At 41.0% G+C, this 12920-nt stretch overlaps 1 protein-coding gene across 1 annotated transcript in view; it reads left to right on the top strand.

Annotated features, from left to right (window-relative positions):
* The window catches only part of MST1R (macrophage stimulating 1 receptor), a 33980-nt gene that overhangs the window by 4986 nt on the left and 16074 nt on the right, over nucleotides 1-12920 (top strand). Inside the window, exon 2 of the mRNA XM_053469024.1 lies at nucleotides 11602-12540. Within this exon, the coding sequence (XP_053324999.1) occupies nucleotides 11696-12540 (845 nt within the window). The 5' untranslated portion in view covers nucleotides 11602-11695. The remainder of the gene's footprint in view (nucleotides 1-11601; nucleotides 12541-12920) is intronic.

Here is a 12920-nt window from a genome sequence, read left to right as displayed (position 1 = left end):
TAGACTCTATAGTAGCCCATGTAAATTTTGTTTATCCACCTAGATTGTGGAAGCTGGTCAGCATCAGCTGAGAAGTCACAACGGGACAGCTTTGGTTTAGATTGTCTTCCACCTCTGACCAAAACCTCTGATAAGGCTTCCTTAAAATGATGCTTTAAAGACAAGACCGTGAACCATACCATCATGGTTACATATAATATACACACTAATTTGATTGGTGGGAAGCATATTGAGCATACATTGTCTATATAGATAGGAGCCCTGTATAGAATTAATTGGTCAGTACAGACTGTCTACTCACCATGTAACACTTGCGGACTTTTGTGTATACAAAATAGACAATCACATTAACACGAGCAAAAAGAAGGTCCTGCTCCTATCTATTAGATTGTGAATAATGGCTGCTGGGCATCCTATGCTCTTTTGCTGATATGACTTCTTCTTTTTTTTTATTTTTTAAATGATCTAAATATATATTTCAGGAGCCGGTTTTGCTTGCAGTGGAGATTGGAAGGAAATGTGTTTTTGTTTTGTAATTTTTGTGCCAAATAAAATCTGTAGGGAACTTTGTTTTTCTATTTTAGGAGTCACTGAGCTCCACCTTGTTCTGGATGATCTGCTGAGACTTAAGGAGGAACATTGCAACAGAAAATACCGTATTTGCTCGATTATAAGACGACCCCGATTATAAGACGACCCCCCAAAATCAAAATATTAATTTAGGAAAAAAACAAAAAGCCTGAATATAAGACTACCCTATAGGGAAAAAGTTTTACCAGTAAATATTAATTAATGTAAATTATTTTCATGTTTAATAAAAGCTATGATTGAGAAAAATATATTTTTTAAATTTCCTTTTATTTGCCAACCTGCCCCCCCCAGTTATGCCACTCTGCCCCCAGAAATGCTTTATACCCCCCTATTTGCCACTCTGCCCCATGATATGCCTTATACCCCTGTATGCCACTCTGGCATATAGGGGGTTAAAAGGCACATCATGGGGCTGAGTGGCATATAGGGGGGTATAAAGCATTTCTGGAGGTATATAGGCATATCATGGGGCTGAGTGGACTCAGCCCCATGATATGCCTTTTAACCCAGCATGTACTGGCTGCCTTGGCTTGATAGGAGTGTGATTGCTGTTAGCAGTTTGATATATATATATATATCAAACTGCTAACAGCAATCACACTCCTATCAAGCCAAGGCAGCCAGTACATGCTGGAACCTGGGGATGATAGCAGTGGGATTACAGCCTCCATATGCCATGCTACAACCCCCACCCCCCTTACACATCCATGCTATCACACACACACTCACACTCATTCACAAACATTTAAATACTCATTCATTCCCTTAATCACACACACTTCACACATACTCAAAAACCCTCCCCCACCCCCTCACCTGAACTGCAGATCTCCCACTCGCAGACTTCTGCAGGGGACCGGCTGTAGCAACTTCTCTGGCCCCGCCCTCAGAGGAGGGAGGGGGGAGATAGAGTTCTGTGAGGACGCTGCAAGCTTCCTGCCCTGCTTCTAACAGAAGAGACGCTGCTCGCGACCGGTAAGCAGCATGGCGCCAGCATTTTTTTGGGGTCTTATTAGAAGACGACCCCGATTATAAGACGAGGGGTATTTTTCAGAGCATTTGCTCTGGAAAAAACCTCGTCTTATAATCGAGCAAATACGGTATACATATTGTACACATTGGATATAAAGAGAGATATAAAAATGTAGTTATGGAAATTATTTGTACATAGTACGGTAATTAGTTTTTCTTGTGCGATCAGCAAATTATAGCCACAGCTTATTTAATGTTTTTTGCCCCAAAAGATCAGTATTTTGTATGTTTCTCATGGCTGTTCCAAATTTGCTTACATTGCATAAGACTTTTTTCTTTCCAGTGCTATTTTTTGATAAACATGACCCATGGGCTTTGTGACTGTCTGATGTTGAATAGTATCACTTCAGCCCATCAGCCGACTGTATGTAAAAACATCAGCATTTACCATCTAGTGTGTCGCTGGCTTTTGGATTAGAACCAAGTTAAATGTTTGATATTCAGTACCTGTCTCCATTGCCTTTGGGCAAACAAAGACAATGGACGGTCTCCATTCAGAGGGCAGGGAGTTGGCCGCAGGTGTAAGGAGTTTATTTGGTTTATTTGTTTGATTGTGTAAAGGAAAGGCGCTCATTCATAAGGGTGTTAAAAGCTTTTGAAAGATAACATCCATACCCCTCCTACTTGCTGGAATGCCTAGAATGCCTGGGCCATCAGCCTCCAGGGGCTGTGCGATCTGAAACCCTCTTTAATTTGGTGCATCTAGAAAATGCATTATAAAGGACAATGAATTTAAGTATTGTTGGTCATCTTTGGCCAAGTGGTATGCCACCCGGGAGAGAACTATTTCCAGCTTGGGGACTGGCCCTGGGTGTTGATCGTCCAGGTTACAGGTTATTCTTCCCAGCAACCCTGTGAACCAGCAGACAGGGCCCTGCACCCTAGGGACATCCCAGCTGGTCACCCAGACCTAGAGAGTGATTTAATGAAGAACATTCATGTAAGCATCAAACATTATAATATGATCGCCTACCTAATGAGAGAAAGGTCCACAAATAAAGCAAGTAAAATGTGACAGTAATGTAAGCTATCCTTACATGTACAATCCTTACAAGCTGTCCTTTTATGTTTTGTTTTCCTGTCATGCCAAGAACTATTTTGGAATATCAGTTACTTGGCTTGCAGGAGATGTGTTCAGCTGAGCCACTGCCAGTCAGCTACAGGGGCTAGCAAGAATCACGAGGAAGGGGTCTAATGAGACCCCCATATACATGGGCTTTAAAAAGCAAATCAGTGGTTTAGAAAACAGAACTATAGATTTTGTGTAAGTATATCAAAGGGTTACCTGGTAGGGCTGAAGTCCAAAGGCATGCGTGTTGCGTGTTGCTCACACATGCAACGTCTCACTAGCAGAGTGGTCAAGGATCACCGCCGCTTCCTAGTGAGAGCACAGGGGGTAATCTGGGATGAGGTACTCCACAAGGAGGACACAGAGAAAATTTAAACAAAGTACAGAGGCCTGGAAAAGAAATTGCTAAATAGTAAGGAAGCCTATGGTCAGGAAGCTCAGGCAATCAACTGGGGCACACAGGAGATGGTGAGTCACATAGGGGTTTTTATATTGTGAAAAGGCTCGGTGTCATGACGCGCCACCCGTTGTATGCGTTAAAGGGACACTAGCTATCATATGCACATTATTATGTATGATACCTGAGTGTCCCCTTTAAAATTTTGAACATTAACGTCATGGAAGCTGAGCTGTGTCTCAGTGTCGGGTCAGCATTACCCCATCAACATCTTTTAAAGTGCTCTTCCTTCTTCTCGCCTACCTTTACAAAGCTATCCTGGATCACATAAAATCACCAGTAGTCAGCAGTTTAGTAGTAGGGCAGAGATTAGATTATTACAAGAGATTATTATTATTATTTATTGTTTTATATAGCGCCATCAAATTCCGTAGCGCTGTACAATGGGTGGACAGGACATAACAAGTAGTATGTAACATAACAAATTGACTAACAGGTGAGGAGGGCCCTGCTCAAACGAGCTTACAGTCTAGATGATAATTCATGCCGAACCAGAGAAAGATAACCTTTCCCCATAGGATACATATAAATTGTATTTCTAATACATATAGATATTACATAATTTAATCTGCAAGCACTGACACAACATCACACAGATCCACTTTAATGATAAATCTGCTAGCCGAAACTCTCCAGCGGCTGTACTAGTAAAGTTTGGCCTGTATGTGGAATTTTTGATGTATTAAGAACACACTACTTCTTCTCTTTCTCTATACCTTATGTTTTTCCTCATCCAGTTCCCTCATGATTGTAACCTTAAGCTCCTTAAATATATATATATATATGTTTTGTAAGAAGCGTTGCGTAAATTGTTGGCGCTATATAAATAAAAGATGATAATAATAATAAAACTTCCACCAGTTTGCTGTTTGAGGATCATGTAATTGGCAATTTAATAGACCTGTGGGTTTGGTAATGCACTTAAAATAACTTATTATCCTGATCTTTCATGGGCATATAATTGTGCATAGTGGTTTTCTTTACATTCTTAAAAGGATAGGTTTCCCAGATTGTGATCTGTATTTATAGTTTATTCCAACAGTTTAAATTATGAGAGAGTGGCATTTGTTTTAGCTGGGTATTCACAGGGAAAAGGCCTTTGCCATGACTTTTTGTGACTTTGGGATCTGTTGATACTTATTTGTGTAACCAAGTATTTACAAGAATGTAATTTTTACAGTTACATTAAAAAAAAATAATGCTGTTTCTATACATGATATTGTAACTTTTACATCTGTAAAACGCTGTGATGCACTTATAACGAGCAAACATTTGAGCTCCTGGGAAAGAGTGACATTAGGGGATAAAAGTGGGACAGGGGATTCGGATCCAAAAAAGGGACACTCGATAATACAGAGGGACAGTTGTTAGGTGAGGTCAGGTGTGATGCACATAAATGGGAACTCTCTTGGTTAAACCCAGACTCTCGGGTGGATTGCTGCTTCCCTGGGTCTCCAGGTCATTCTCCTGTTTCGCTGGGGCAGGGGAATGTTATTTAACCGTGCCACTCAGTACCCCTCTCGCTCCCAACCCATGTAACGCTCTCTGAGACAAGCCCCACCCCTTGCATATGTAACCCCACCCTTGTGTGTGGCTAGCCATGCCCCCTGGTGAAGCCACTCCCTCAGATGCACATGCATCAATGTACCTAAAGTATCACAGAGAGGATGTATCTTGCGCAATATGTTTGGTACACAAGTAGTATCCACTTTCTAATGAGCTGACTGGGACTCTACAGAATAGTAATCCTTTAATAGTTTACCTACAATCTGGGTGAGGAGCAGGCTAAATGCTGCTCCCCATCCCAGCAAATATATAAATACACTGACCCAGAAGCCTGGTAATCGTTTCTGATTAACAGAGACCAAAAATAAAATAATGAGTTATGTATCCTTCTATTCATGACTTTTAACTGGCATATGGTCAGAGATGTTTCTGTATCTTCAAATAGGTGAGGCGCGTGAATAAGTCAACTATTTGACTCTTGGAATCTGCCTCATTCACTTTTAGGTTACGGTATTTCATGAGATATGTTTGGCCAATTTCTAAAGGAGATTTAAAAACACCCTGGTGCTGTATCTGCCCATGGGTTGCCATTGCTATAAAGAAATATTAATCCATTTGACACAAGCCAAATATTAAAAACAGTTGTGGTTTTCTGAAGAACCCATATTGACGAAAAGAGGCATAGCGATTGTGCTGACCATTTCCATTGTGGATGGAACGAGGGGGTTTTATGCTATCGTCTGTGCTCAGGACCCCCACCACACAAATCTTCTTGTACTCATAATATGAGCCGCTGATGACAGATGAGCTCCATCTAAGATCTTCCAAAAAACTTGGTGCAGGGTTTTTTTTTTACTTGACCCTGTTATTGATGACTCCTTTTGTTGTCCTTGTGAATTGCAGATATTCCCCCGTTATGCTCCGCTTCTACTTGCCTCAATCTGTCTGGTGAGGGTTGGAACCCAACTGGGTGAAACTCAGTTGGGCTCCTACTGCTTTATCAAAAGGTTGTGGAAGTTTCTCCCGAAGGTCAGATTACGCTCTATTCTCACGTATACCATTGTTAAGCCATTTGAACCTCATCTGCAAACATACCGGAATAATCTTATGCTGTATAATAATACTACATTATATTTCCTGCTAGATGTATTATTCAGTAATTCTGCCTGTTAAGGGTTAATGGAGCAGTTTATATTATGATTACTTCTGTTATTGTGAAATTAAGTCAACACTTTGTATATACATGTCTTGCTTAGGAAACTGTGCGTGACTTACTAATGTCTAGAACATGATGTGTACAGCCAGAGCATCCAATAACTCTTAACAAACCAGCCATCAACCCCATGATGATCCCTGAATGGAAGCCTAGTATGTACAAAAGCAACGCTAAGAGGGGGATTTCTGCTACCCACAAGGAAGCAGACCATTATGCGGGAGTCAACAAACTTCACTACAAAAGCTCAGCATGAAACATTGCATACATTCCAGGTGTCCCTGATTCTCAGAAGCAGCAACAAGTTCATACTTGCCACCTGATCTGCTTTAGTTCGAAGAGTCCTGTCTGCACCACCTATGCCTCAGCTGGCTGTCCTGACTGGTATGTTGGCTTCCTGCATGTGGTTATGTATATAGATTACGCATTGAATCCGGGGCCTGAAAAAGTGTTCCACTTCGATACATTACTAGATAGCCACATAGGAGCTGCCATTGAGGGTGCTTTGTTAGCCCAGACCTTGACTGGTTCCACAGTTGGACAGTCAAGGGAGATCCTGTGATCTCCCGAACCAACCCATGAACCTCATTTGGGCACAAAGATTCAGGGCAAATTACAGCAATATTTAATAGGTTAGGGTTATCCATGCTCAGTTCTGGATAGACAGCCAGATTCTTTGACTAAGTAAACAATGCAGGGTCACATTATAGGGTCATACACCACACAAAACAAGAAAAGTGGCCATATGTTTGGAATAGCAAAGACAGAGAGCCATGGGAGAATCCCAATACAATAGAGCTGTAAAATGTGTGCTTTACGGGTTTACCCACCTATATAATACTCAGATGGCATCATCTAGTCTAGGGGGCACTGGGTGAATGCATATTTACATACTCCCTTTCACACTAACACACACTTACACATTGATGGGGATACAAACACACACATTCATACTCGTGCAAACACACATAGATTCACGCTTACACACATACAAACTTACACACTCACTTTATCACACCATCATCACACCCTTACCTTCACCAGAGACTTTTGTGGAGATGCTTGTGCACTGTGCGGCGGTCACGCTGTTCCTGCAGGGTTATGCAACATCGTGTCACATGAATGCATTCCTGCCTCTGTGAGCGGGTCCGTCCAATTTGGACCGGCCCTGTTTTATAGCATTTTAGCTTCTGTTGAGCCAAAGTGGTGCTCTTCTCACTGCTATGTTACGACTGAAATGCCTGCTTGAATACGCTTATTTGAGAATATATTTAGTATGATTTTCATTAGGAGCACCATTAGAGCAGTTTGTGATGGGCTATTAGAGGGTTAATATTGGAATAGTCACTTGATTAGCTCATAAAGTTTCCAGGTATAATGTTGAAAATGCACTGTAGTTGCGATCAAACTTTTAGCTGTATGGTTATGAGACATTGTTTGTAGTTATCACAGAGTTAACCAAATTTGTCAGAACAAGCAGCTGAACATGTGTGTTGCTCACTAGTTGCCATGGGAACTCTGAGTTTTTCTCAAATACTGCACCACCTGTACATGCCCTTATTACACCTAAACCATAGAAGTTAACTGCTTGGAGACCAGACGTGTGTGTATCAGATTTACTCTAGATAGGGTGTGCATTGCAAAAGAGATGTAGCAGAAAACGAAGAAATATTAATACTTCTTTGTAGATCCCATTATTCATAATACTCTCTCCAGCTGGGGAGATCATGGTCACAACATCCCCTTGCTACCAAACTGGGGGCAAATCGCCCTACTGACTCTCTGATGTGCCGCTGCACAATGGAACGGTTACAAGGAAGATCTGATATCCCCGGCTACCGTTTATACACTATATGAGAGAGAGACAACCTAAATTCTCTTTATAAAATCACTGAATTATTCTTTTCACTGAATGTTTATTTCATGAAAATGCATTGAATTTATACAAATCTAAGCTTGATCGCAATTTGTTTCATTGAGTCTCAGAAATGGGATGCTGCCATTTAATTTATGGTCTGTTTGGATTTGAAGAATTGGTGGTGCTAGCAGCAGGTCATTCCCATATAACCACCAGTAATTCATACAAGTCTAGTCAGCTTGTAGATCAGGGGCGTAACTAGAAACCTCAGGGCCCCGGTGCGAGAATCTGTTAAGGGGCCCGCCCCCGCCCCCAACCCATCTATCCCTTTCTCACTATCTCCCCTCTCCCTCCCTACCCCCCCTTCTCACGATCTAAACTCTCCCTCCCTACCCCCCCTTCTCACGATCTACCCTCTCCCTCCCAACCCCCCCTTCTCACAATCTACCCTCTCCCTCCCTACCCCCCCTTTGTAGGTCACTTACCATCAACTCCTGTGTTGGGAGCGTGAGGCGTTTGTCTCGGGTGCCGGCGCTCAGCGTGAGGTGCCGGCACCCGAGACTAACGCCTCACGCTCCCAACACTGCACTCTGGGCAGCGCTGAGGCAGGCGGTGGCAACGGCGGCAGCGGCGGGGAGCAGAGGCATCCTGGATTTCTGTCAGTCAGGGGGGCCCAAGAGTTGCCGAGCGGTCGTTTTCAGCAACCGCTCGGCACCCCTTGGGCCCCCCTGACTGGCAGAACTCCAGGGCCCGGTCGCACTCGCGACCCCTGCGACCCCGGTAGTTCCGCCACTGTTGTAGATCTACAAAAAAGGAATATTGTTTTTAAGGGACAGTAATAAGGAAAAGCTCTTTAAACACCTTCTGATCTCATTGTTTTTGAAAGGACTGGTAATTTCCTTTATTTACCTGGTAACTTCAATGATCCTCTGCCACCCTATAGCTCTACATATTGGGTACTTCTAATGGGTACATATTAGCTGTCTAGCCGGGTAGTAACGGGCAACAAAGGTCTTTGGGTTACCTTGTGGATCACCATGTAATGGATGTTCCATTCAGCGCTTCTAACAGTTCAGGAAGAAAGCACTTTAAATAGCAAAGTATGATATGCATGGAATGCGGTGTCATTTTGTATACAATTTTTGTTACATTTTGAGATTTTCAGATCTGTTTGTTTTAACAGAGACCAGCTGTTTATTTAGGCACGCTAACCAAGCACAACTGGAAAGAAAAACACAGAATATGATTAAAGGATCCATATTAACGAATTAAACAAAAGTTTCTAACAGCGACAAACAGTTTACCATTTTCAGAACTGCAGTCCACAAGTTTTGGAAAGGGGAGGAATAATGACCTTTTACCCTTTGTAATTTCCAAGCACATGGAACACCCCAGTTTGCGTAAGCAAGAAGATTCATGCCATAACTAGGCAGAGGACCAATGGATCCTCATTAGTTGCAAAATACTGATACTAAAATTAAACCATTTATGTCATTTTATGGGTTTTTCCATGAGTTTCTGAACCGTAACCTAAATTCACAGGGACAGTCTGGGCATTTGACATCAATGAACCTTGACTAAGAGCAAAGCGTAATTGATGAGGAGTGATGTAAAGCTATATTTACGCTGATTATAGTCATGCGGAAATCTGTATAGCTAAAACCAGTTATATTGCTTTGTGAGCTGTATCTAAAGTCGGTATTATGAGCTCTCAATTGTTGGGATGTTGCTCAAGGTTTTTAAAACTAATTTTAGTTTTCGGGTCCTAATACCTATATCACAGATAACTGGATGGCAGGGCAACGAAAGGCTAAATGTGTCAACGTGGGAATAAAGAATGGCAAGTAACAAACTCGCTTCTTCTAATGTCATGTTATGGTATGGAGCAGGTAATAAAGCCAGAAATACACTTGGCAAGTCATTTTCACAGACAGGCTTGTGGGGCAGAGGGTTTACAAGGAGCAAGGAGAGTCCTGCCAAAAAAATAGAATATTAACTTTGTGATTATATTCCAGTATAGTGCATTTTAATACAATGCATAAAAAAATACCCCCAAAAAGGTTTACAGTCATTAAAGATGTTGTTTCACTTACAACATAAAAGGTTTTTTTTTTTGTTTTAAACCAAACCTCAGCAATGCTGAAACATTTTCTTTGCCCATGTGCTTTGTTTTTCTTTTACCTGTGTATGGTGGTTAAACGTAGTTTGGATTTGTCTATAGGTTTGTAGATTTTTTTTATGTAGACAAAATGTAATGAAAGTGTATCAATTTATGGCTTGGTAAACGGCTGCTTACACACCCCAGTTACTTCCCTTAGGTGAGGTTGTTTCCTATTCATCTCTCTGTAGTCGCAATCTACATTTTACCAGTGCAAACTTAATTTTAAATATGAAACCTCTTTCGCTACTGTTAACACCAGTTAACATTCAGACAGGTCAGTAGCCCTGAAAATTGCTTTCAATAGTTCACGACTACACAATGAAATGCGAATGACAGAGCAGTGACTTCAAAATCACGTGTTTGCTTCCTACACTGTAGACTAAAGGTCGAGGGACATGGACTTTGCGCTTTTCTTTCTGTGTATATTGGCATCCATGGGACCTGTTATGGAGTTCTAGACATTCCAATTCTACAGCAGAATAGGGTAGGGTGACAAGATTGTAAATCTGTATAGGTAGAGCGGAAAGGATGTTTTTAGCCAAATTTTCCAAATGATCAGTGTTTGGTATTTTATTATATTTTTTTTAAATGTATTTATTATTATTATAAGGTAATCTATGACTTTCAGTCATTTGCAGTGGTATGAGTGTACTTGTAGGCGTTAGATGAGTAATGATTTAAGGAAACAAGAAGGATGGTCAGGAATTTCAAAAATGTAAAGCATATATTTTCCATTAAATACACAGTTTTTACTGACTAGGATAAAGATGATGTGTTTTGCAACAACTTAAAGGAGAAAGTCATCTGAAGGCAGTATTGTAAAATGAAGAGGTGTGTTTTGTTTCATGTTGTTGTTGTTTATTATTATTAAAGAAACCATTACTTACATTTCTTTAAATGCTAAATTAAATGAAATCTCACCGTAAATGTTGTTTATGTAATTGAATAAGGTTGATTTTCTAATAGCATGTGTGATCTCCCCAAATTCTAATATTTCCTCTAATAAGGAATATTAATTAAACCAATTAAATTAAAAAAAATGAGTTCATGCTATGTGCTTATAGGTTGTGTCATATAGTGACAACAATAAGCATTATATTTTTACTTTAAAGAGCGGTGAGTTCATGAAAGATCTTCCAACTGGTCCTGTTGTCTAAAAACGGGAAAACAGAATTGTCTGGAGAACTGAAAATTTCAACTCTCAGATATTATGCATTATCAAGGGCTATCCTCATTGAGATTTTCCTGCAAGAAGGCCAGAGAAAGCCCTGCATAATGCATAGTTCAGTGAGGAGAGTTAAGAAATCTCTCCAATTAGCAATGCATTACACTGGACCACCTCAAACTTTATTGGAGGAGAAGCTCCCTAAGGCTGGCCCTTGATGATGTATAACGATATTAGAGAGATAACATGTTTACCTCTCCTGCAAACATCCACATTAGTGAAGGTAATTAAAGGATGTATGCAATAATCACTGCATTGGAGAGCAGGTTTATGTTTGTGGTCAAAATCTTTGCTTTCATTAATGTTTCTTTGTACCTTAGAGGTCTCCATTTCACATTTCATATTATAGCTCATAAACTTGTATAATCCTTAAAGGGCCTCTTTCCAAAGGTAATTAGACATGTAATAAAATGACCCCTAGGGTATCTCAGGCTGCCCAACCTTATTGTTGAATGGTGAGCTACCTGTGACTGTGTATCTCTCTTCTAGGTTGAATGATATGGATATTCTTTACATGTCATGCTGCTTGTCACTGAAATGAAGTCCAGTACTGACCCACAAGTGTTCCAGATTTTCACCAATAATGATTACCCTCCCAAGTGTGTTTTTGCTTCTCCTCATTTTATCGGGCAGCCTGGCAACTCCATTCAAATGCCCTGAGCCTGTGCGTGGCTCTTCTTTTGACCCTGATATTCAGTACTTGCTTCCCAGTTTCACTGCTTCCAGTACAATCCAAAACTTGGCCACACAGGACAATGAGGAACCACTGATCTTCCTGACCACAACAAACCACCTGTATGTTCTCAATGGGACCGACCTTCAAGTTCTACAGACCATCGTTACCGGCCCCACAAATAGTTCTCAGTGTGCCATGTGCTCACAGTGCCAGATGGGCAGTGCACTCCCTGATCAGCCCGAGGATACTGAAAGCAAAATCTTAGTGGTAGACCCAGAAGTAGACTTGCTTTATAGCTGTGGGACCTCTTTCCATGGAGCTTGCTTTTTACATAGGATCACAGATGCAAAGATCTCGGAATCCGAGTGTCTCTTCAGGACAAAAGACAACTCTCCATCTTCATGCCGAGACTGCATTGCCAGCCCCCTGGGGACATTGCTCACAGTTGTGACACGGAAAAGTGATGTTTATTTTTATCTTGCATCCTCTATTAATTCCAGCATCGCAGAGAATTACAGTCCTACGTCAGTGTCCATAAGACGTCTTCTCTCCTCTGAAGATGGCTTTGCAGGCGACTTCCACTCACTGACTGTGCTGCCCCAGTACAGAAACCCTTATCCAATCCATTACATACACACTTTCCAGAGTGGTAAATTTGTATATTTCCTAACAGTACAACCTGAAACTCTTGGCTCCAGTGTTTACCACACTAGGATAGTTCGTCTGAGTGCAAATGAGGAGGAGATGAGAAGGTAAGGACGAGGAGCGTTTTAAGTTGTTTTACCACTAAACCGTTATCCAAATATTACGAAATAACTGGATGGAAAGAGGGTCGTGGGATGCTGTTTTGTCAGGAATTGGTCCTTAGATCAACGATTGATTGGCAGGTTTTTGGTCCAGCTAAACATTCCTTTCCTTCTTTCCACCAACTCATTTATCTAGCATAGATTATTTTCTCCTTTTTACTATTGTCATCCCTCCTACTATATTTCCTTTCCCTCTATTATCCTGCAATGTTTCTCCTTTATTGATATATTTATATATATCAGAAATATCTTTGCTTTGTGAATTAGCCCTTTTCTTTTCTATGTAAAGTCTCAAGGTTAATTGTTAGATTTTTTCCCCCGCTTTA

Source organism: Spea bombifrons, chromosome 6 (genome assembly GCF_027358695.1).
Source record: "Spea bombifrons isolate aSpeBom1 chromosome 6, aSpeBom1.2.pri, whole genome shotgun sequence".
Taxonomy (NCBI): Eukaryota; Metazoa; Chordata; class Amphibia; order Anura; family Pelobatidae; genus Spea; species Spea bombifrons.
The sequence above is the reverse complement of the archived record's forward strand: the minus strand, read 5'-3'. Positions and strand labels throughout refer to the sequence as shown.